The sequence below is a fragment of the Elephantulus edwardii genome, unplaced genomic scaffold, assembly GCF_000299155.1.
Source record: "Elephantulus edwardii isolate Elephantulus edwardi_28Jun2011 unplaced genomic scaffold, EleEdw1.0 scaffold00110, whole genome shotgun sequence".
Classification (NCBI taxonomy): domain Eukaryota; kingdom Metazoa; phylum Chordata; class Mammalia; order Macroscelidea; family Macroscelididae; genus Elephantulus; species Elephantulus edwardii.
Genome location: NW_006399860.1, coordinates 307,796 through 332,635, shown reverse-complemented (window position 1 = coordinate 332,635; position 24,840 = coordinate 307,796). Strand labels below are relative to the sequence as shown.

Genomic DNA, 24,840 nt, shown 5'->3' with positions numbered 1-24,840 from the left:
TATAACCACCCCCATATTCACATCTACACATATCTACATACATTCAAACACACACACACACCCCTTGCAGCTTGTGCTTTGAAGGAGCTGGTGTTTGTAGGAGGTTTGAGCTGTGATTCGGATATCTACTGACTGGTTCGAGATCTTGAGCATGTCACTACCTCTCTCTGTGTCTCTGTAACTATAAGCAGCTGAGCTCGAGCACCTCAGAAGAGTTTTGACATGTTAACTCTCTTTGAGAATAAACTGTCTCATTTCCTGCATCTGCAAACCATTTGCCCAAACCTCACAGCTCACCTGCAGCTGTCCCACAAAAAGCCTCTCCCCTCAAGGCATATCACTTTATCTTGCCTCACTTGCAAGCATTCTAGTATTATAATCAAACTTTCTACTATAAAAATCTCATCATTTCTTGTTTTCCAACTTGGCTACACATTGGAATCACCTGAGAGTGTCTTTAAAAATTACTGACTCCTGGGTTCCACCCCTAGAAATTCTGAATTAATTAGTAAGGGATAAAGATTTGATCTGGGCATGAAGACATGCTAAATAGCTCATCAGGAGATTCTGATGTTTAACAAAGTGCTGGAAGCATTGTTCTCATCGCTGTTTCTTATGAAGACACTTGGAGGCCACTTACTGACATGCATCTCTCTGCTTTCTCTCTCTCTCTCTCTCTCTCTCACACACACACACACACCCCATACTGCATGCACTAATTGCTGGTGACCCTTTTAAACACTGGACCCCTAGCCAAGTGACCGAGTTTTGGTCAGGCCCACACAGACTCACTTCCGTGCCCCTTCCCAGTGTCAGTCCTATCCCCACAGGACACTTCCTCCCGCCCTTGCTCAATCCTTAGGTTTAGATCCCAAACAGCTCATCAGGAAGGAGCAGCATTCTGGCCCAGCTGGGCTTGAACACGTCCCAGCAGCGCCAGCCACAGTCACGTGTGGTGGTGAGGGAGAGGAGAGCGTGCAGGCCGCAGCAGCCTAATTTGTTGCGGCATTTCTGTTCTGTACATGTGCCCAGGCAAAGGGCACGAACCACACCAGAGTGCCTGGTGAGGTTGTGCTGAACTCCTTGGCCTCCTCAGGCTCAAGGAAACTCCAGGAGAGGGGAGGCAGGTTGACAATGCCCCCAGCAGGGCAGGGCGGTGGGAGTGGGAGTGATATCTGAGGTTCCCCTCCCTAAAGCATTCGAACCATCCCACAGGTGGAACCCTTGCCCACTCTCGAAAAATCTCAGGAGGAGTTTTCTCAGAACTGTCTTCCTTGGCTGTTCTTCTTATTGTCTAATTTGAATTCCTCTGACTATAGGCTTAGCCTTCCTGGGTACGTGAGTGGGAGAGATTTCAGTGGGTGAAGAAGAGGAGCTTAAAGATAATGGACTTTCATGCAAGGAAGCTGTATTCTAGTGTAGAGGAAGCTAGAAGTGAGCTTGGCTTTGTGGAGGACAGACTCAGAAATATTTAGACCACTAGAGCAATTTACTCTCAAATAAGTGTCCCTAACTAACCGAGGAGACAGGTTCAATGAGATGGGTGGCCCTTCTGATGACCATTGACCCTGAAGAGGGACATGATCAATGGTAGGCAGCAGGTTGGCCAGAGAAGGCAAGGTTCTGAGACCTTTCTCTGTGGGGTAAAGGGTGGGTTAAAGATCTGGTAGGAGCAGAAGATCCCTTGTTTCAGATAGTTCCCAGCTTTATTGCTTTCAGAAACAAAGGTACCTAAGTGTACGTATATGCACCTTGCACAGAAACCAGGCTCTGTGAATCACAAGAGGCAGCCCAGGCTGAGGAGAGCAGTTGGACAGAGTGCTGACGATGGTGGTTCTTCTGGGAGGGTTTAGAGTGCTGGGCTCTGGGTGGGGCCAGCTCCCTGAGAAGCTGATTTTTGTATAAGGTTTTGAATGCAGGGAGAGGGCTTGGCTGAGAAGAAGAGAAAGAATGTTTCAGGTGCGGTGGGTGTGACCTGGTTGAAAGCTTGGAGGTGGAAGAAGGTGAGTCATCCTGGCAAAGGGTTGCCTGTCCTCATTGGAGAAAAACTTCCACGTCGAATCACAAAGGCGCTGCCTCCATTTTCAAAGCTGCTGCCGGTGAGAATGCCTGGAGAGCTGTGGTGGTACGGAGAGGCTGCTCTCGTGTCGACACACCAAGTGGAAGCAACATCCAGGGATGTTGGTTATTTGAGCAGTAAACTTGCTAACACGCTTTCCCTCCAACTCCAGTTTTACATCCTGAGACATTGGTATAAAATGAAGCCAGCTATGAGGACTGAACAGCGTGGGCTATTTGTTAGCAAAGCAGAAAGAAATCTGTGAGACATTCAACCTTGACCTTGGGGGTTTTGACTTGAGCAAACACCTCTTGGAATGTTTATGTTGAATGGAAAGCAGCCATCTTTGTGTTCACACAGTGTCTGAGTCTGTCTGGATAGAATAGTGGAAGATAAACACTTGCCTGGGAGGTTAGGGGGTGATCCTATGGGGTCAACTGGGTGTGAGAGGGAGAGGGACCTAAAACCAGTCTCCTTTAGAACCTAAAATTCTACTTGAGGAGGTAGCCTTGGGGCTGCACTGGACTGCTCTTTATTCTCTGGTTGATCCATTTCCAGGTGCTCCTTGGTTAAGTGGAGAGTTTGATGGACTAGAATTCTGGTTTTATTCTGGAAGTAAACGGAGGAATTTCAGTCTCTTAGTCACCACGTATCTGAGCACCTTCACCACAAAGTGGGCAGGAACAGGAACTAGTTGTCAGAAATGGTCAGCTCAGTCCAGTTCGGCCCGGTGCCCAAGAAACTGGACAGAGGAAAGCTATGTTTCTCAAAGCATATACTGTTGTTATTAGGTGCTGTCGAGTCAGGTACGACCCATAGTGACCCTATGAGCAAAAGATCTGAACCCTGTCCTGTGCCATCCTCAGACTTACTTCCTGACACACAAGAGTCCATTGCAGTAGTCACCGTATCGATCCACCTGGTTGAGGGTCTTGCTCTCCTTCGCCGACCCTCCACCCTTCCCAGCATGTACTAGTAGTGGGGAAAGTACCTTGGTCCTGAAAGAAGAAGACAGCCCACCAGGAGTTGGTGGGGACCTGCTGGAGTTCATCAAGGAAGGCTTCCTAGAAGGGGGGAAAAATAGCTCTAGGGAAGCCAGGGGACCAGAGGGAGCAGTGGAAGCCTTCAGAGCCAATGTTTGTTGAGAAACCTCATTTTCTTGTGGTGGAACTTGACCAGGTGAACCTTATCAGAGTTAGAAGAAAGGAATGGGGCATTCTATACAAAGTTTTCTAACAGACAGAGCTCGGCTGCACCCTTGGTTTTCTGGCCCACTGTGAGGTGTGACTACAGGTGTGTGATGTCCCTGGACTCCTCCCTGCTCACACCTCCTCAGTCCCGAGTGAAGCTGGCCTCTGTCAGAGAAGCAGTACCAGCTGGTGTGAGGAAGCCTCACTCTCACAGCTGCACATCGCAGCTTGAGGTAGGCATGGGGTTGTTGGACTCCAATTAGAGGAAGATGCTGCCCAGAGGCATTGACCTACCCACATTCATCATCAGCGGAGTCCACAGGCACTTGAAAACTGGCTTTGGGAATTATTAGCATTCCAGAGGTCCTCTTGCCCGCCCTGTCTTCACTGTAGGAGTCCTCACCCAGCACAGAGAAGAGTGTGGGGCAGGGCGTGGAGGCAGGAGGGGAGAGGAGTTGCTGCATCTGGATGACCTCAAGGGCACTGGACAGCACTGCAGACAGATCCTCTCTCAGAAAGGGTGAGGTCCAGTAGAAGTTTCTCTCAGCAGGAGGCCTCTCCTGGGCTCTGAGAAACTATTGCCTGTCACCACCCTAGATCTTCCATCTAGAAGCAGCTGGCTGACCCATGCCTTCCCTTTGGTGAGAAATATCCACTCTTGGGGTGAAAGCCAAGCAAATTCAGGCCTGCCAGGCCTGGGGAAGGATGGATGAAGTAAGCAGGGTGGTGAGGAGGCAGGCAGGATTGGGAATCTGGCAGCCCAGGGTCCTGATGGAGGACATGTGGCTGCAGCCTTGAGATGGTCTCCAGGCGTGTCCCCAAGAAGGCAGCCTTCCCAGGAAGGCAGCTTGTAGGACAGAAGGAGGCTGTCTGCACCCAACAGGAGCTTGGAGGAAGTCATAGGTTCAGGGCAGAGGCCTGGATGTCACTCATAGAAGAAGTCCCTGCAGGAGTCAGGCCCATGCCAGGGGCTTCTGAGACTGGTGTGGTTGGGAGCTTCTTTCAGGGATGAGGGAGACTCTGAGATGACCCAGAGGAATAGACCATTCTCCCCTGTAAGCTGAGTCAGACTTCTCTGAATCCCATTGGGCATGCCTCACTAAATCACACAATCACAGAACACTGGGGCTCTGTGAGGCCTTTGGGGTGTAGAGAGGTCAGCTCCTCTTTTTACAGAGAGCAGGTGGCTTGCCCAAGTCCCAGAGTCATGACCAAATCCAGCATCTCCTCACTCCTAGGCAAGACCTTTCTGCCTCTACCTCAGCCCTAATGCCCAGTTGATCTGTTATGATGGGGTGATGAGAGTGGGAGGCCGTGTCCTGCCTTGTGACTTGTAAAAGGTGGACATCTGACCGCTGGACAGAAGGGGCTATCCCAAGGAGGAATGCCTGCCTCATTCCAAGGCTGCCCCATTGCTATTTCTTCTATTCTCTGCTGCTGCAGATACAGCTCAGATATTCCAGTCCCTGAAAAATTTTGGGAGTCTGAGTGGGTACAGCAGATGGAAGGAGGGGCTCATTTAGGCAGATGAATCACAATCAAACCCTGTCCTTCCTAGATGACACTTTTGATGTAAGAGTCTTCCATCACTTTAGAGGCAGCCAGCTGTTGTTGAATCAGCTCCTGCTCACAAAATGATTGGTGCATTCAACTGCTAACCCAAAGGTTAGAAGTTTGAATCCATTCAGTCGGGGCTCAGAAAGAAGGCATGGAGACAAATTTCTGAAAAATCAGCCTCTGAAACCCCATGGAGCACAATTCTACTGTGGTATACATGGGATGGCTGCTTTAGAGATTGAAAAAAAAAAAGAAAACTGAAAACTAAAAACCAAAGCAGTTGCTCACAAGTGGCTTCCAACTCATACCTACAACCTCGTGTGTTTTGAAGTGGAACTGTACTCCATAGGCTTTTCATTGACTGTAATCTTCTGAAAGTAGATCTCGAAGCCTTTATCCCAAAGCATCATAGGGTATGTTTCAGTCAGCCTTTCTGATTGTAGCCAAACACTTCCATACCACTCTGGCACTCCACATAAGACTTACCAGACCCACTGCCATTGGGTCAGCTCTGGCCCTTGAGGACCTTCCGTCAGGTGTCTGAGGCTGTACATTTTAATAAGGCTGAGTCTTACTCTTCTCCTGTAGGATCAAATGGCTAACCTTTCACTTAACGCACACACAATGCATCACACACCACCAGGGCACCTGCATTGGCAATAAAACTCTCTCACTGGAGCTTATCTTTGCTCTCAGATCACATCATGTAGCAAAGAAGCCCAGAAAGAGGCCAAAGTTGCTCTGGATGAGGTGGTTTGGCCCTCATGGAGTTCACAGGGTAGCTGAAAGAATGGGACACCTGGCAGGATGTGACTAGGAGTACACACAGCACTGTTTAGAGGTAGGGGAGATTGCCTTGGGCGTACTTGTCAGAAAAGGCTTCCTGGAGGAGGTGAGGTCTGGCGCTTGGCTTGGGAAGATGGGGAGATTATATGGTGTGGCCAGGGAGGGAAGGCAGACTCCAAGGGGATATAGTGTGAGCAAATTGTGAAAAGCCAGCACATCTCCAAAGATGATGGGTAAGCAGACTAGCTTGCATGGAGTTGAGAACATTCTTTCAAGTCCACCTCAAATACAGGAAAGGGAAGAGAAGGGGGTGTCCCCACAAAAAGCCCCAAATCCTGTTCTGCTTTCTGTAGTTCAAGGCCACTTTGCTGCTAATAACCCTAATGACACTCTGTCCTCCCCGAGAGCCTGTCATTTGTAGGTCTCCAAACACACTGAAAACATTAATTAATCATCCCAGAGGCCCTTTGAGGTTGATGGCTGCTCCCCCTTGACCAACTGTTAGAGCCTCGAGGAGAGGAAGGAGGGAGTGGGAGGTCACCTGCTCATTGGTGGGGGCCAGATGGAGGTTTGAAACCGAAGTCCTGCCTGGCTCAGACCAGCCAGTCATTGCTGCTCTGTGGCCCTAACCTCAGAGCTCTGGACCTGGAATGGCGAGTTCCTGCCTGACTTTCCCAGGTGGGAAGCTTATCTTGGTGGAACATGGAGTTATGATTCCTTGGAATGGCACAGCAGTACTCAGATGTCCTTCAAGCCAGCTCCTTGCCTGTAGGTGACAACTGGACTACCCCCTGTAGCAGGACAACCCCCTGGCCCCCGGGAAGTGTTTGGCCAGCACGCCAAGAGCTCTCTCTACAACAGTCTTGCTGGGCTTTTCATTGGTCCTGGCTGTGAAGGATGTGGTGGTCAGACGAAGTTGACCCCTGATGACATCCCACCCTTCTCCTCCAGGAGTGTAGGCTGACGTCCTCTCTGGGGCATGGTGGACCTAGATGCAGAGGTGACACCGTGGGGTAGAAGGGGGATGAAGAACCTGACTATTGCTTTCCTAACCCCCTTCCTTTACCTTCAAGGTTCCATGTACGATGGCTTAGCTGACAATTACAACAGCTATGGGACCACCAGCCGGAGCTCCTACTACTCCAAATTCCAGGCAGGAAATGGCTCATGGGGATATCCGGTAAGGAACTACTTTATTCAAAAAGACTTAGAGAGCATATGGGGCTGGCTTGGGGATTGTGATGGTAAAAACTTGCTGTGGTTACTGAGAAGATTGAGGCAGGCAGCAAAGGGACTGCTTTGACCTGTGAAATAAAACCACCAGTTCTGTCTAGGTCTTTCTTCATAGGTGTCTCTTCATATCTCCTATTTGGGCTGATAGAATATTTCAGAAAGCCTCAAATGGAAGCATTTTAAAAAAGAAGAAACATCAAGAGAAGAAAATATTTCATGTATTTCTTTTCTCAATACGTCTTAATTAACCATAGATTTAAGAAGAGTGCAAATATTCTGTGCTTGTTTGTAGACCACGTTAAATGTTTCTAAGAAAATTGTGAAAGGGAGCTATCTCTTAAAGCTTTGTTTATGGCCAAGGAAGGGGCTCTAGAAGGTCCTCTGAGAGAAGAGAGTAAACCTTAAGTTAAGTGACCTTGAGTATAACACTGTGTGCTCGAGTGTTGGAGTTTGTAAGTTAGACAAGCCTAGGTTCAAATTCTGTCTCTTGGGTAAATGCCTTCAACATCTGGACCTCAGTTTCATCACTTAGAAAGTGAACAAAGCAAAGTCCATATGTTGGGATTATTATCTGATTTACATGAGATAATGTGCATGTAAAAACCCTCATTTGTAATAGTTCCTAAGATGCTTTTATTTTTTTTATTAATATTTTTTTATTGGGAAAAACATATTGAGGGTACAAGGAGGTGAGGGTTGGGGGCAGAAGGGTGAGGATGGGCCAGGATGTAGTTGCAGAGCTGCACAGTTTGGTCGGTGGGGGGAGCAGGTGAAGGAAATGATGAGGGTCCAGTGGGGACCAGATGCTACAGAGGAAAGACAAGCATTTTCCAATAGTAATTAAACCAACTGTCTTATTGGTTTGGGAATTGGATGCTGACTCTCTGGCTTCTTCATGCTGAACAGGGGCGTAGATATAAAGGGGGCAAGGGAGGACGCTTTATCACCTTACTGGTGGTCTTGGGTTACAGCTGCTTGCCTTCTTGCTCCTGAGGGCCGCAACGGTTCGCCCCGAGCCGGGGGCCAAGTGCAGCTCGCCCCGGGCAGAAGGCCATGATGGCTCGCCCCTGGCAGAGGGCCGAGGGCAGCCCACCCCGGGCAGAGGGCCGCGACGGCTCGCCCCGGGCAGGGGGCTGTGATGGCTTGCCCCGGGCAGGGGGCCGAGGGCAGCCCGCCCCGGGCAGAGGGCCGCGACAGCTGAAGTAGTCTTTTTTTAAAAAAGAAGAAGTGTGTGTGTGTGTGTGTGTGTGTGTGTGTGTGTGTACCGTCAAACTGGATCTGACTGGTACAGGAGACTGCCCCTCCTTCTCCAGCAGAGCGTGAAGTAGAGTCTGGGTTCCCCCCCCCCCAGGTGCCTGTTGGGGCCTGGATTTCAGCTGTCCACACCACAGCAGTGGGCAACGAGCTTAAAGCCCCTGATGGTTCTAGGCGCGGACTCTCACCAGTGGCTATGGATGAAGTCACAGGCGATTTTCAGCCAGCGCCCCCTAAGATGCTTTTATTAATTATCACAGAGACTATCTTAGATCCTTTGATTCTGCCTCTGTCACTATCTTTCTGGGTAATCTCAACCCATCCAACTATGTATTGAACAAGTATTTATTGAGCCCTAGCCCTCTGCCAAGCATAATATTAAGAGCTCTTGATACAAACTCACAAGCCAGGGCAGGAGTTTTCTTTTACCGTAAATCAGGACCATTGAGCTAGATGATATCCCCAAACTCTTTGATTTTCATTTATTTTTGCTGATTTCAACATTAACTTGTATTATTCTTGGGATACCTTTGTTCCTTTGGAAGACCTTAAGTCATGGTACAAAGGAGACAGAGGCTGCTTTCACGTGAGAAACTGGGGACACTGTGTCCTTGAGGCACCTTTGAGTGGTATGTGCTTTGAGCCACAAGGCTCAGGGTTGTCACCCTGATTTTTTGAAAGTCCTGAAGACATGGCCAAAAAAGAGGCTGGATCGTCATTATGCAGGTGTCCATATAGTTTGATTTCTTCCTTCTTAAATTCTTGCTGGGTGCCTAGTGCTAAGAAGCTGCACTGAAATCCCAAAGGCACACGGTTCGAATCCACCAGATGCTGTGCTGGAAAAGGAGGGGCAATCTCCTCCTGTGCCAGTCAGATCTGATTTTACGGTACACAACAAGGGAAAAAACATCTTGCTGGGGCCCATTTTGGAGGATCTTGCTTTCATGTTACAGGTTGGGGAAGAGTTAACGAGACTTTCTGCAAATCTTCCTTTTTTTATTCCCTGACTTTTAAAGTCAACTGACTTCTTTTCAATGCCACATAAATATGGATGGCTGAGCCCATTAAGCTGGCCAGCAAGGCCTAGATGTGAATAAAGAGCTTTGACACAAAGCGTGATAACCAGGCTGACTCTGAAAATGGCTTGGTAATGAATGCAGTGTGTGAAGACCCAAGGAAGGCTGGTCACTGGACCAGCAATCAGGCTGACAGTACAGAAGTCTCAGACATGATCTTAATGGGTTCAGAGGCTGGAAGGCTCAGGTTTTGGGCCAGGCTGTGCCACTCACTGGCTCTGTGACTTCAGATAAACCTCTTAACCTCTCTCTCTCTAAGCATCCATTTTAATTTGTAAACTGGGATGGTGTTACCTCCTGTGTCTGTCTCACTCTCAGCTTCATGTCATGTTTCATTGACTGAGCATTGTTGTCAAGTGGATAATGTGTGGCTCCTACACACAGAAATTCATAACTGAGCATTAATTATAAGAGCACTCGCTGGGGGAGGGATCTCTAAGAAATACCTGTGTATGGCCCATGTTGAGCTTTTTGCTTCTGCCTAATTAACTCAATCCCCAGTTATCTCACCAGCTTTTAATGCTCCTACTCTGCCCTCACCCCTCCCCGTACCCATTTTCTACCAACCAATGAAAATCCTTTCCTTCCCCCCACCCTCAGACCCAACCCTCCTTGCTGGAGGGACTTCAGACATGACTCATGGCAAGGTAGCTGCTGAGGCACGTCCCGTCTCCTCTCAGTTCAGGAGAGGCTATGGGAACAGGGAGGAGCTGAGCACACATGAGGGTTTGTCAGGGGGAGTGGGCCAGGTCGGGAGGAAATGGGATCATTGATATTGGAGCCAGACGTAGATAATGAGCCGAGCACTGAGCAAAACCAACAGGGTCCCGACTCAGGGAGAAGAAGCGCTGGAGGAGAGGGAATAGAGATCAGCGGTGGTGAGCTAATGTCTTGCCTATGGGATCTTCCCATGGTTGGTACAACTGGCACAGAACCATTTTATTTCCTTCCCTCTGGTTAAACCAACATGGCAGCGGAAAGCAGGAAGTGCGGAGGGGCCAGGGTGTGGCTCGTCAGTACAGGCATCGTCAGCATGTTCTCAGGAGCTCAACACTGATGAAGGACCATTTCCTACAGATGCTTTATATTCATTCAGTCAGCCAACTTGTGTTGAGTAACGAGTAGGGAAAGGCTGAGAGCTGGGTGCTATAGATGTGTCGGTGAAAATGGCCCGTCTTTGCCCTCAGTGAACTTCTAGTCACACACACACACACACACACACACACACGGAAGGCAGTAGTTGTACTGGAGTCTTCCACCAATACTGCCATTGCTCAAAGGATTTCCAGAACCTCTGAAAATGCTCCTGAGCATTCCACAAACTGCCAACAAATATGTCTCGGAGAAAGTGCAACCAGCATGATGCTCCTTGGACATAAGAATGGTGACGTTTCATCTCATGTACTTCTGGCACATTACCAGGAGGGACCAGGCCTTGGAAAAGAACATCATGCTTGGAAAGGTGGAGGGTCAGTGTGAAAGGGAAATATCTTCAATGAGATGAACTGAGACGGTGACTAGAACAGTGGGCTCAAGTATATTGGAGATGATGAGGCTTGTACAAGATACGACAGGGTTCAGGTTTGGATGTGTTGGTTCACAGGGTCACCGTGAGTCATAGTTGACTCAGTGGCATATAACAACTGAAAACTTTAGATTCTTTTCAGGATCATTTTAGGACCCATCAAAGAAAACAAACCTCTCTTTGCTGCTGCCCTTGACCAGAAGTGACACTACTCACTTTGAACACCTCACTCTTCAGATTGGACTCCAATTCCAAATGTTAAATCCACCCTTAGATAACAAAGATTTGTCACCACTAAAGATAGATTTTATTTAAATATGTAATGAATCTGAAAGCAATACCAGAAAGGAAGTTAGGGTTGGAGTGTGGTTTTGGGGTTTTTTTAATGTTCAAAAAGCAGTAGTATTATTTTAAAGTTTTTACCTCATATTCCCTCATTTTCTATATCAGGAGATAGAAAACCATCTAATTCTTTCCAAAAGAAGAAAAAAATTACCATACTATTTATAGCCTATAATCACTTATGTCATGAATTAGGAAAATTGAATACAGAGAGTTAGTCTTATAATAAAGCCAAACTTCCAACAGTTTAAAGGAGCATAGTGATTAGAGCTCTTGGCTGCTAATGCAAAGGTCGGTTGGCAGTTGGATCCCACCTACTCTTCTGCTGGAAAAAGAGTAGGCAATCTGCTTCTATAAAGACTTACCAGTTTTGGAAACCTTTGGGGCCGTTCCACTCAGTCCTATAGGAGAAATGAAATGGATTCTATGGCAGGGAGTACATACAGCAAAGTCATCTTATAAAAGATAACAAAACGGGCAACCGAAAACATAGGGGGGCTTAAGATCGAGAAGATTGGTTCAAAAAGGGTCATTTGTCCAGCCATTCTCCTCTCTTGACTGGCCACTCTTATTCCTTCCCCTTTGGAAACAAGTGTCTGTTGGTTGACCACATTGAAGCCCCAGGACCTCAGGTTCAGCTCTTCTGTCCAGTTTCACAGACAGATTCACCTGTGTTTATTCCCGTCTCAGAACCAGACTTGTGAAATATGGCAGCCCCAGTGGGCCAACTTAGCGTTGAGGAGACTCATGTCTAAAGAAGACAAATGACCCATCAAAGGATGACACACAGTTGGCTGACAGTAGAGCAGACTAGAACCCTGGTCTCCTGACTCCTAACCTAGTCTTCTAATTGCTAGACATTTGCACTTCCTGTCATGCTTTCTTTTGCAGTCTCAGTGTATTAACACTGCAACCACGTATTAGAGACTGGCAAAGGGTCCTCTTTCTCTTCCCCACTTTCCTGCATCCAAAACTATTTCCTCTTTGGGAGTCAACTTTGCTTCAAAGAGGCACAAGGGTGGCCATGGTTTTCTAGACTTTAAGCTGAGTTTCCTCAGCTGTAAGCATTACTGGGGGGCAGGATACACATACTAGATAAAATACAATACTGGGGTCCTATTTAACACTAAGAAAGGAGCCTTGGTGCTATAGTGGTTATACTGACTGCTGACCACAAAGTTTGAACCCACCCACTGCTCTCTGGGAGAAAGAAGATGCAATCTACTTCTGTGAAGATTTGTGAATTTGGTAAGTCTGCTGTATCCTACAGGGTTGCTGTGAGTCAGAATTGACATGATGGCAGCTGTGGGGTGGATAAACCAAAAAATTATTTGTTGTTGGTCTTTTTACAATTCCTTGCTATGCATCAGAGAGCTGGACAATGACTAAGGATGGCAGAAGAAGAATAGATGCCTTTGAGCTGTGGTGCTGGAGAAAAGTATTGAATATACATGAACTGCTAAGAGAACAAACAGATCTGTCTTGGAGCAGGTAAAATCAAGTTTCTCCTTGGAGGCAAGGATTTTGAAGCTCCATCTCATATACTCTGGGCATATTGCAAGAAGGGACCAGTCCTTGGAGAAGGACATCATACTTTGAAAGGTGTAGGTACAGTACAGGAGAGGAAGATCTCAGATAAGATGGGTTGGCATAGTAATTGTGATTACTGGGGTAGGTGTGTCAGAGACAGAGAGACTGGCTCAGGATAGGCCAGGGTTCAGAACTATTGTACATAGGGGCACTATGGGTCACAGGCAACTCAACTTTATGTAACAACAACATCTGAAATTCAGATTTAACTGAGTGACTTGCATTTGAGTTGGACAATCTCATGTCAAAGTATCACCTCACTCCCTGTAGTGAAAACAAGACCCCATGAGGCCCTCTGCTACTACCTCGGGACCTGAATGGAATTCCTGGAGGATAAGCCATTTCTTGTGAGAAGACAGGCATTTTGAACCCTCTTAGGAATTATTGCTAAGGGTCTTTGAGCTCCTTCTCTTGGGTCACTGGCAAACCACAATGAGGACAGTGGCAAATAGGAGCCATCCAAAGGCACAGCCCTTCTATTCTTAAACTGAAAATAGGCATTTATTACAAGGATTTGGTCTGGATGAAGATAAAGCAAGTGGTTGATTTTTATTTCCAGGGAATGGTTCTGAATTAGATAATAGCCCCTTTTCTATCAACTTCAATTCTAAAAATTTTCCTGTTTTCAAATCCAAAAGTATACCTTGCACATTCATTTCTTCGGGGTGTAATTTCAGACGAAATTCTCATTGTTTATTAGTTTGATTAGATCATCCTGCTCCACCTCTACGCTGAAGAAGAGAGAAGACTGTCAGGCACTAACAGCTAGTATGTGGAAAACAGGACATACCGTGGCAACCACCACACTGGATCACCCAGCCATGCTCAGTTAAATCCATCTGGCTATCCTAAGGGTGACAATCCCCAAGTATATAACCAAGTAGAAATCTGCCTCTGCAGATTTAATAACAGATTTTAGTAACAGTTTGCCTGTTTTGAGCACTATGTGGTCACAGTTCTTGATGTCAGTTGAGCTTCTGAGGGCAGCAGCATGGGCCAGGTACTGCAGAGGGGATGCAAAGAAAAACACACAGGACTCTTGCCCTTGAAGCAGCAGAAACCGGCAAACCCACAGTTAACAGTCGGTTCCCAGAGTTCTGGACGTGGTGGAACAAACCCTGGGGTTTGGCCAGAAGCTTCAGGTTCCAATCCTAGCTTTATCTCTTAGTGTGCACTCAGTCTCTCACGTTGCCTTCAGATTCTTAACCTGGCTGAACCTCAGCTTGCCTAACTGTGAAATGGGTGAATAATGACTATTTCAAAGGTAGTGGGGAACCTCTGGTGGAGTAGTTCATAAGGAGTTGTCCCTCTCACCCAAAGGTGTTTCCTCTCTGGTGATTCAAATCCACCAGCGGCTCCATGGTTGAAAGATGGGCAACCTCTTCCCACATTTACAGCCATCAAATTGCAGTTTACAGCCTCCAAAAACCCACTGGAGAGTCAGCTATGAGTTGGTTCTGATAGGACTACCATGCATTTGAGTTTTTAAGTCAAAGGCAGTGGTGATGGGATGGTGGTGATGGCTTAAGAATATGACATACCTGAGCAGCAGAGGGAGGCCTGGAGTCCAGTCTCAGCCAGTCGGCCACACGCCTTCACCTTTCTATGCTTTGGGTTTTCTCATCCACAGAGCAAGGCAGATAGACTCAGTGTTAGCCAAGGACTCATTCAATGCCAACTCTGTCTGGTTTGAAAACAAACTCTTGAGTGGTAACAAGCTTCGGTACCCAAAATCTGTGTGGTGGTTTCCCCCTGGCCAGCGCAGGGCCAGGGCCAGGGCCACCTTCTCTGGCTGAGACCCTCTGCTCCAGACTGCAGATAAATAATAGCTTCTGTAACTCCTCCCAGCTTTCATCAGAGCATTTCGAGGCATCAGGAAAGCACAAGCTAATTAATCTTTGCCACAGGATGGCGGGTTGATGGAGCCTCTTTCCCTTAGTGCTGCACAGAGAGAGACGGAGACACAACAATACTTCTGCCTAGTCACTACCTTGAGGAGCAAACCCACTCCCGCTCCCTCTGCCCGTTCTCCACTGTCCAGATCCAAGAACCAAGTTCCTCTGGCAACACCTACATGGTGCTTGTCTTTTCTTGAAAAGTCCAGGTGCAGGAAAGATGGAGTGGACATGGGCTCCAATTCCCAAGCAACCGCACAGCCTGCTCCCAGAGGGAGTGATTGATGTGTTTGCCAACTCGGTGTCCCCGCTGCCAGCTTGTGACTCACCACCCGTGCCCAGCCCTGGGAGATAGGAGGGTCCCAGAGGGCCCAGGGCTATCACCAACAAGAAGAGGCAAGGATCTGACTTGCTGCGGGACAGAATGTACCTCCTGGAAGAGAGTGGAGGTGAGAGAGCCCAGCGGAGGGCCAGCTCCCAGGGATACTCCCTCCTCATGGAGGTGGCAGACCAGTGCACAAGCTCCTTCCACAAACAGATTGCTGCTGCTGCTGCTGCTGGAGATTATCCTACATCTAAACTGCAAAGGAAACCAGCCCAAAGGCTAGACGCTGAAGTGTCCCTTGGCATGGCACAGGCCATCAGAATGGCTATGCTTGCAATGTGTGTTGCTTCTCTCTCCTTCCAGTGCTTGCTTCCCCTGCACAGGTGGCTCTGACTCTCAGAGCTACCTGACGCCCTCTTCCTGACTGAGGTTGGGCAGCTAGGGAGGCCCCTGGAGTCCAACATAATATGGAGAAAAGGAAAGAACCTTGGCCTAGGGTACACTGCCCAAGTGGCCCTTGTGGCCCCTTAGGCAGCAGGTTTAAGACCATACAGTGGCTCAGCTGGCCTCCTCACTGCTCTGACAACCTGTATTCCATGCTCCTTCCTGCTGTGTGCAATCAGACTGACAAAGGAAGGAGGACATAGGTAGTTGAGAGGAGAATGGGAGGTGAGAGAAAGACTGTGGTCTGAGGGGGGCCCAGGGACATCCTTTCTGACTCTTTGCAAAGAGTGTCACTCAAAGGATGGGGCCAGATTTAATGTGGCATTTCCAGGTGTCTCATAGCTCCTTGCATTTCTCCAGTCAGTTGCAGGGAGGATAATACTCAGGAAGGTCCATGTCAGCTGAGCTACCACCCTGAGTGTGAAGACCCAGAAGATGTCAGATTCCCATGGGCTCTTCCCTGGCTGTGCGGAGTCTCACAGCAGCCAAGGCAATCTAGTTGGAGTGTTCATGGAGAAATGTCACTGCCCAGGGGCCCAGAGTGGTGGCTACACAGCCTGTGGGATACATCAGGCTTTGTCAGCCCAAAACATGACTCCCTATGGACCTTTCTCATGAGACACAACGCAAGTTGGTCTATGTCTTCCTTCACCTTCATCAGTCAGCATATCATTAAGCACTTCTGTTCCATTGATGTAGAGAGAGGAGTTTGGCTTGCCTGGGAAAGCTAGGGCTGAGATAAAACCAAATCCACTTCTGTCAGGCTGAGTCCAACTCTTAGGGGCCCTCCGTCAGGTGTCTGAGGCAACAAATCCAATCGTTATGGGAGGGGACAAGCCATCTTCCTGCCAAGGAAGTGGGGAGATTGGAATCATCAGCTTTCCAATAAACAAACCCAACAGAGCGTCCCTCCACTGGAACTTCATGGGATGAACCTAAATTCAACTAATTTCTGTGCCAAGTGGCCACTTACTACCTCACACACATATGCAAAGTGTAACCCCTGGAAAGTTACAGGGAAGATAGGAAGAATAAGAATAATTATATGAGTTCCTTTATTTCCCTCAAGGGAGTTCTGGAGACGTAGTGGCTAAGGAGTTACACTGCCAGTGCAAAGGTGACTGGTTTGAATTCGCCAGCTCTGAGAAAGATGGGCAGTCTTCTCTCTGAAACTCCACTCGGGGATCAGCTATGAGTCGATTCCAACTTAATGACAATGAGTCACTGTTTATTTCACTCAGAAGAGCCCTCGTAGTAGAGTGGGTAAAAATAATGGACTGCTTAAAAGAGGTCAGCAGTTCAAACCACCAGCTCCTCCATGCAATAGAAAGATGTGGGAGTCTGCTCCTTTAAAGATTTACAGCTTCAGAGGCCCTGTGGAGCATCTCTGCTTTGTCAGAATTAGAATCAACCCAACCACCATGGGGTTTTGTTGTTGTTGTTATTTTTACTTAAGTAGAAGTAAAGAACTCTTGGTCCTTTTACAGGGGAAGAAGGGAGAACAAAAAGGAATCTACTCTCGCAATAAGTATTTCACATTCTTACACTACAGTTAAAACAACTAACAGATGAAATAAGAGCACAGAGAAGATATGATTAAATGCTGAATTTGCAATACCAGCAAAGTGAACTCTCTCCAGGCCTCAGTTTCCTCTTGTGTAAATGAAGGGTTGGGACCAGGTAATCTCTCAAGCCCTAGTCTTGGAGGTTTGGGGATGGGCTCTCTGGTTCTGGATTAGAAGGCAAGTGGCAGCTTGTCAACCTGCCCCAGCACTACCACATTCATCTCCAGTGCTCAGTGGGAAAGACTTCAGTCTCTAGTCCCAGTCATTTAATAATACCTTGAATTAGTGTGGCATTTGAAATTTATGCAAAATGTTCATGTTGTCATTTCTTCCCCTGGATCCTGCTATTCTTAGGCAGCTAGCTTTAGAAACCACGTATTGTCATTCTGATTTTTCATTTTCAGGAAAATCAAGACACAGAAAAATGCAAGAACTTGCCCAGAACCTGCATAGTAGATTGACAAGAATTGAGCCAAAGCCCTTAGAATTGGGGAGTGTTGAGGTGGGAGGGAGAGGAGAGGAGCCCAGAGGGCAGGGAGAAAAGAGAATCAAGCTCTCCTCTCAGCTGATGAGACAAGCTGGCAGTTGGGCCACAGACACAAAGGGGGAACAGGAAGAAGAAGCACCCCAACAAAGCCCTGGGTAGATCTTCGGAGTGCCTCTTCTCTGTTTGCAGAGTTTTCTTTTTTGTCACTGGTCTTGATGAGACAAAGGCAGCAGCCTTGCCCAAGTGGGTGGAAAGAGCCATCTCCACCCTTTGCCGGGGTGAGGCTCAGCGCTCTGCCCTAGGGCCCTGGCGTGTCTCTGCGGAGGCCTCCCTGCCCCGGGAGAGCAAGCTCAGCTGAAAAACAGTCAAATCTTGGTGGGAGGTTGGAAAGGGGGGGAAGTTGAGACTCTGGAGGCAGCAAGGAGAAGCAGCCCTCCTGGGAGGAGATGGAGGAGCAAAAGCTGTATCAGACTGTCAAAAGGAGAAGAAACTTTACAGGTGACTTTGTAATTGAGGAAACTCGGGTTCAGAGAGGTGACGTGACTTGTCCAAGGCTGCACAGCTAGTCAGGAAGTGGGAAGACCCAGACTAGATGCCTTTCAGTTGCTGACTCCTTGCCTGGTGCTCCTTGTCATGCTTTTGCACCACGCTTCCCTTTGCTTTTCTGTAAATAGTATTTCCCAAGATCAATCCTTTGTATCCCTGCACAACTTTTGTGACACAATCATACCAACAAATATTTACCTTTTTTAATTTTAAATTCCTTTTCTTGCTTACCTCTTTATGTTTTTGCAGAAATGTTCAAAGCTGGTAATATTAAAGCCATGGTACCAGCCTTAAGGATAATTGAGATCATTAACGTTCCTGAAAATGGCTACATCTGAAAGAAAAGAATTCTTTTTCCATTTCCATGCATTTATGTTGAAAGAAAACTTTTTATTACTCACTCAAATGGAAAAGCAGTATCCCTTGCCAGAAATGAAGGTTAGCTGTGATGTTAGTAACCCTAATAAGTAGAATAAAACAAAATGTTATTTAAAAAAAAAAACCCATAACAACACTAAGCAACATTTTAATTCCAGCACACACCAAAAAAACAAAACACCCCTCAGAACTCAAACTAATTGCCGTGGAGACAGAACTGGCTTGTGACTGATAAGCAGAGGATTTCCAAAGTGATAAATGGCACAGGAAGAGACTGACTGCCTGGCTCTCTCTCTCCTGGAGCTGATGATGGATTTGAACCATCACAGAGGGAAGTTGTGAGCACAGCTCCCTACACCAGAGCCCCAGCTGTTGTTATTGCTACGTTGATGACATAGCAACCCTCTGAAGAACAGATCTGAATCTTGTCCTGTCTTGCACCAGCCTCACGATCTCTGACATGCTTGAGCCTATTACAGCTAGCATGCCAGTCCTTCCTGTGGAGGGTCTTCCTCTCTGACCCACTACCTTCCCCAGCATGAGCTCTTTTTCCAAGGACTGGCCCCTTTTGACAGCATGCCCAAAGAGCTTCAGCTGGATATGTTTGTTTAATAAATCTCTTCAGCAGAAATTTGCTTCCCCTCTCCCCTTTTTCTTTTCCTGATAGTCAGAAAGAAACACAGATAGTCATCAAGAAGGGAAAGGGAAGAGCTTTCTGTGCTGGTTGGCATTAGTTATTGCAGTGTATCCTGAATCCCTGCCATGTTCTTTCAACTATCTGTGGAGTGTCCTACACACTAAGAGTTTCTGGGCAGGGGATAAGGAAGGGCTGATGCACTCTGATCGGGTAAGAGAGCTGAAGGTCTAGATAATATATCATCACTGTTTGAGGCCCTTTGCCAAAGAGAAGAGTGACCGAGTGGAGCTACACCTCTCACCAGGGTGGCCAGTCAAATACCTGCAGTTACAGAAGCATTAACAGGTGACATTATTGCAAAATCTATAGTTCTCTCTTTTTGTTCATTGAGTGCCATGGAGTGCTGAATTCTCTTGAGACTGAAGTTTGAAACAAACCTGGTGAGAGTTCCCAGAAAATCTCCCAACTTCTTACACATCTGTGTCCCAAATCAGCTCTGGGAAGACCCCCCACAGTGTTGGAGACCAAGTGGGAGAAAACACTCTGGGAGGAAGCCTACAGAGAGGTCAGGGCCAACCAATGGCCCATCCCTACAATATCCTCCCTCCTGATTCACTCCACCCCACCCCAGAAGTTACAGTAGGGTTGCCCAGCATAATATGGTCAGAGAAGTTCAACAGGCCTTGATTAATCCCAGGAGGCCTCAGGACCCCATCTCAGTCCCCCGTGTTCCTGGGCCAACTTGTGTGAGCTCAGCAGTGCACTTGGAGTAAGGCCTAGTTAGAGGAGGATGAAGAACCAATCACCTATATGTACCATTCCTCTTGTAATATTCCAGATCTTCAGTCCAGTAGAGTTGGCTCATACAGCTGAGGAACTTGTTGGACCTCCTATAATCAGCCATAAGAGGGGTGTACCTCCTGTATCTGGAATGCCTGAGGAGGGCAGGTCTTCTAGGTGTCAGGGCCTGGCTAGAGATGCTGGTGGCATTTTGAGCAGCCCAAAGCATGTCTTCTGCAGGGTGCACCTCCACAGCCGAAATTCTTTGCTATTGAGATGTATGAGTTTCTCTGCTAACTGAAAGGTTAGTGGTTCGAACCCAAGAGCTGCTCTTGGGAGAAAGATGGGCAGTCTCCTCCCACTAAAGTATACAGCCTCAGAAACCCCATGGAGGGTCGTACCTGGGTGCTGGAGGTCAGGCAGCCACTTCTCATGAAATGCCATGAAGTGATGTCTGTGAACCAGGTGTCAGGATGCACTGTCCATTCTACCTGTGAGACCACCAGGAGCCACACTGGACCTAAACCTTCAACTAATCAGATAGTGAGAGTTGGAGGTTGGATCCCAGGAGAGCAAAATACCCCACTGACCCCAAAATTCATCACCTTCATGGAGAGGGAGACCAGCACCTTAAAAGACCCACAGGCTGTTTCCTGGAGTTTTAGATTATCTTTTCCGGTACCTTAGTGTTAAGATGCTATACTGCAATACAAAAGGCACACAGTTCAAATCCATTAGCTGCTCTGTGGCAGAAGGATGGGTAGTTTCCTCCCTGCTATTTACTGCCTCTAAAAACATGCTAGAGGGTCAGCAATGAGTTGGTTCCAACTCATGCAACAACTTGAGTGCCAGCTCTCTAGATCCTTTAGAACATTTGTTCTGTAGCTTCCACACCACGTGTTGCTGCCGACTGATGCCCACTCACACTTTCCACCCTTTAATGGTTATAAGGGACCCTACCACCATTAGCCGTATCTCTCAGAATGGACATCCAAATTCCTATCTCTTCACATTTAAAAAAATCTAGATTATGTGCATAGAGATTTTATTCTTAGAAGGTCCTACTCATCCCCTGGTTGTAGGTTTTTCAGGATGCTTGGAAGACAGTTTATGTTGTGAATTAGGGCTTCTAGAGTTCTTCCAAGCTTTTCTCTAATGAAGTTTCTAGTCCTAGGTTTTAGTCTTAGGTCCTTGATCCACTTTGAGTTGGTTTTTGCATATGGATCTTGCTTGAGTTTTCTACAGATAGTTTTCCAATTTTGCCAACACCATTTGTTAAAAAGGCTGTCATTTCCCCACTTAACTGATTTCATCTCCTTGTCAAAAATCAGTTGACCATAGGTAGATGGACTAATTTCTGGATTTTCAATGCTATTCCATTGATCTATAGATCTGTCATTGTACCAATACCATACTGTCTTGACCACCATGGGAGTGTAGTAGGCTTTGAAATCAGGGAGTTTCTCTTTTTAAGGAATGCTTTGCTTATTCTGGGCACTTTCCATTACAAATTAAATTGGAGATTACCTTTTCCATCTACTTGAAGAATGAAATTGGTATTTGTATTGGGATTGCATTGAACATGTAAATAGCCTTTGGTAGCATTGTCATTTTCACAATATTGAGTCTTCCTATCCATGAGCAAGGGATATTCTTCTATCTTTCCAGGTCTCTTTTTGTTTCTTGTAGTAATATTTTGTAATTTTCTTTGCATATATCCTTTGTGCTTCTAGTTAGATTTACTCCCAAGTACTTTATCTTGTGATTAGCTATTGTGAAGGGTATTGTTTTTCTTAGCTCCAGTTCTGTATTCTTTTTGTCACTGTAGAGAAATCCAACTGATTTTTGTATGTTTATCTTGTATCCTGCCACTTTGCTGAATTGGTCAACTATGCCTGTAGTTTTCTTGCTGAGTCTTCAGGGTTTTCTAAGTATACTATCATATCCTCTGCATATAGAGATAATTTTACCTCCTCTTTCCCAATTTGGATACCTCTTATTTCCTTCTCTTGTCTTATTGCTATCACTAAGACTTCTAATACAATATTGAACAGGAGAGGTGATAGTGGGCACCCTTCCTAGTTCTTTTTCTTAAAGGAAATGCCTTTAATCTCTCTCCATTGAGAACAATGTTGGCTCTCAGGTTTGCATATATACTTTCTACTACATTGAAGAAATTCTCCTCCAATCCTATTTTGTTGAGTATTTTAATCAGGAAAAGGTGTGGCAATTTTTCAAAGGCCTTTTCTTCATCAACTGATAGGATCATGTGGTTCTTGTTCTTTGCTTTGTTTATGTGATGAATTACATTGATTGTTTTTCTTGTGTTGAACCACAGACTGGGAAAAAATATTTGACAATGACAAGGGACTGATAAGGGACTTACACCTAGAATTTATAAAATACTCAAGCACCACAACAAGATAAAGGTAAACAACACAATTGAAAAATGGACACAGGATATGAACAGACAGTCAGATGGCAAACACATACATGAAAAAATGTTCTAAATCCCTAGCTTTAAGAAAGGTGCAAATCAAAACAACTATGAGATATCATCTTACCCCAGTAAGAATAGCAAAATTCAACAGCGCATCAAACAGCAAATGCTGGCAAGGTTGTGGAGAAACTGGAATCCTTATTCACTGTTGGTGGGAATGTAAAATGTTGCAACCACTGTGGAAGGCAGTATGGCACTTTCTCAAAAAATTGCTAATAGAAATACCATTTGACTCAGCAATTCCACTACTGGAAATATACCCTAAAGAAACCATAACTGCCCCCCAAGCAGATATATGCACACCCATGTTTATTGTGGCTTTGTTCACAATAGCAAGAAGTTGGAAACAACTCAAGTGCCTATCAACAAACGAATGGATAAAGAAGCTGTGGTATATTCACACAATGGAATACTACGCTGCATTGAAAAACAAGGAACTCATGAAATATTATACAAAATGGGTGATCCTGGAGGACATTATGCTGAGTGAAATATCTTAGTCACAAAAGGACAAATACTGCATAGTGCCACTATTGTAAAACGAGACTGACATCAGGGTTGGTGGGATACCTAAACAGATGAGGGAGAGAGAACAGTTTAAAAGGAATTTATGATTAAGTATTCTTTTCATGACAAGATTGCAGAAAAAGAAATGCATATTAGAGTCGACTGTGGACTGCGGGGGATTGTATAACAATGAAAGAATTTTATTTTTTTCTTCAAAGAGAAAAATAAACAGGGGGGAGAGGTGGGCAGGGAGGAAAATGTGCAACAATGAATTAATGGAGCAGGGAAATTAAATGGAAAGAATATGCTGTTAAAAAAATCTACATGACAGGATGTGCCAACACCTGGTATTTGGGCATCTTGTGCGTCTCTTCTCCGTAGATGGGAATCTTAGGCACCAGCCATTGTCCTTCAGTCACCAATGCCTAGCAGGGAATTTTGGGCCTGGGCTCTCTCCTGGACAGACACTGGTGGTCGTGGGGTGCTGGTGATGGAATCATGGATGCTGTTCTTCCTTCCTTCTCAGGTCCAGAGGGCTCTGCAGTCAGGACCACCCACCACAGCTTCCTCCAAGGCCAAACACTATCACTGTTTACCTGACATTAGTGCTTCTGAGTAGTGGAACTATCCTGTCCAAAATGTACCAGCTTAGGATGCTTCTAAGCAAAGGGGAAGGGTGCCCAGGAGGAGGCCGCTGCCAGCGCCCTCCCCCCCCTCCACTGGCGTTCCACCTCAGTGACTCAGGCCCAGTGGCTCCTGAGCTGACTCAGACTGCAGAGTAAGCAGCCACCCCTCGCCCTCTGGGAAAATTCTCAGCACCTTTGAGCCTCACATATTTCCTCCTGGGCAGCCCTAGCTGAGACGAGTTATAATCTCCAGTCTCCCAAGAAAGGACAGAGCAGAGTTCCCTCTGCCCTGGTGTGTGCCATGATGAAGCATATATGGTGGTCTGCCTCACCTCCATGCAGCTGGTCAGCTCTGCCCAGCCTCCAAAAGATGAAAGAGTGTCATTGCATTCCTCCTGCAACAACAAATGGCTAGTAAGTAGAGAGTGGCAGGAATGAAGTGGAAAATGCCTTTGTGGAGCTTCCCTCCTACGTCTTCTCTCAGGGAAGCCCTGACAAGACCTGAGAGCACACAGAACCCATGAGATTGGGTGAGCATGCACACTTTCCTGGGAAGGGAACAGGGGGATTTATGTTGGCAGAGATGCTCTGCTGGGCACTTTGCTGGGTGTGTGTAATGGGGCACGGAAGAGCAGGGTGTGTCCTACTAGAGAGCCGGTTTGACAAGCCCCACCTTGCTGGCAGAAGCTTGGTTTCAAAATGGGCTAATAGCTGGGGACACAGACACTCTTTTCATCTTGGTCTGCCCTATGCATACCCAGCGCCTAGGGACCCAGGAAGCTTCTGTCTGGGCATTCAGAGCTGATCTTTCCAGAATTGGCCAACCAGTTGCTTATCCCCCAGAAGCGTACTAGACCATCTCAGAGTGAACTGATTTTGTACCACTCTCATAAAATAGCCCACCTTCTCTGGAGCCTCATGTTTCCCCCATAGCTCACATAGTTCATGGTGACTCCCCCTGTGGTCATCTAGGCTGAGGGAACCTCAGTGTCCATCAGCCACCTCGACTGAGTCTCCATCCTCAGCTCAAACTCCTAGAACACATCACAGCACCACTTTTACTGAGCATTCAGCCTTCTCCCCTGCACAGTAGAGACCACCTTGCCCTCAAGAGCTTGGGGAATGAGTTATTGAGGAATGACCTAGACCTCAGGTGAGAATGAGCAATTCCAACTCTGAGGACTAGTGCTTCTCGAGAAAGGGCTTTGGGCTGGATCAGAGCAGGGTCTGTGAAGATGACAGGTTTGAGAAGAGGCTTTGAAGAGATGGGGGATTTAAAAAGAGATTAATTGGCAAGCGAGATCATCCAGGATGGGGCGAGTCTGAGTAGAAGCAGGGGTGATATTGTGGTGGAGGGTGGAGAGTGATGGGGTGTGTTGGGGAGGGGAAGAGATGACTGGATAGGCAGGGTGTGGTCAGCCAGATGAGTTTGACTTGTATGTAATAGAGAGTTACTGCAGGCTGTCAAGTAAGGCATGGCTAATGAGGGCTTTGTCTGAGGAAGGTCGCCATGATGGCATCGTAGGACAGGGACCAGA

The 24,840-nt window shown here is 46.8% G+C and overlaps 1 protein-coding gene across 1 annotated transcript in view; it reads left to right on the top strand.

Moving 5' to 3' along the window:
- PKP1 (plakophilin 1 (ectodermal dysplasia/skin fragility syndrome)) overlaps positions 1-24,840 on the top strand; it is a 54,447-nt gene that overhangs the window by 4,454 nt on the left and 25,153 nt on the right. The window contains exon 2 of the mRNA XM_006892086.1: positions 6,666-6,772. Coding sequence (XP_006892148.1) covers positions 6,666-6,772 — 107 coding nt within the window. The remainder of the gene's footprint in view (positions 1-6,665; positions 6,773-24,840) is intronic.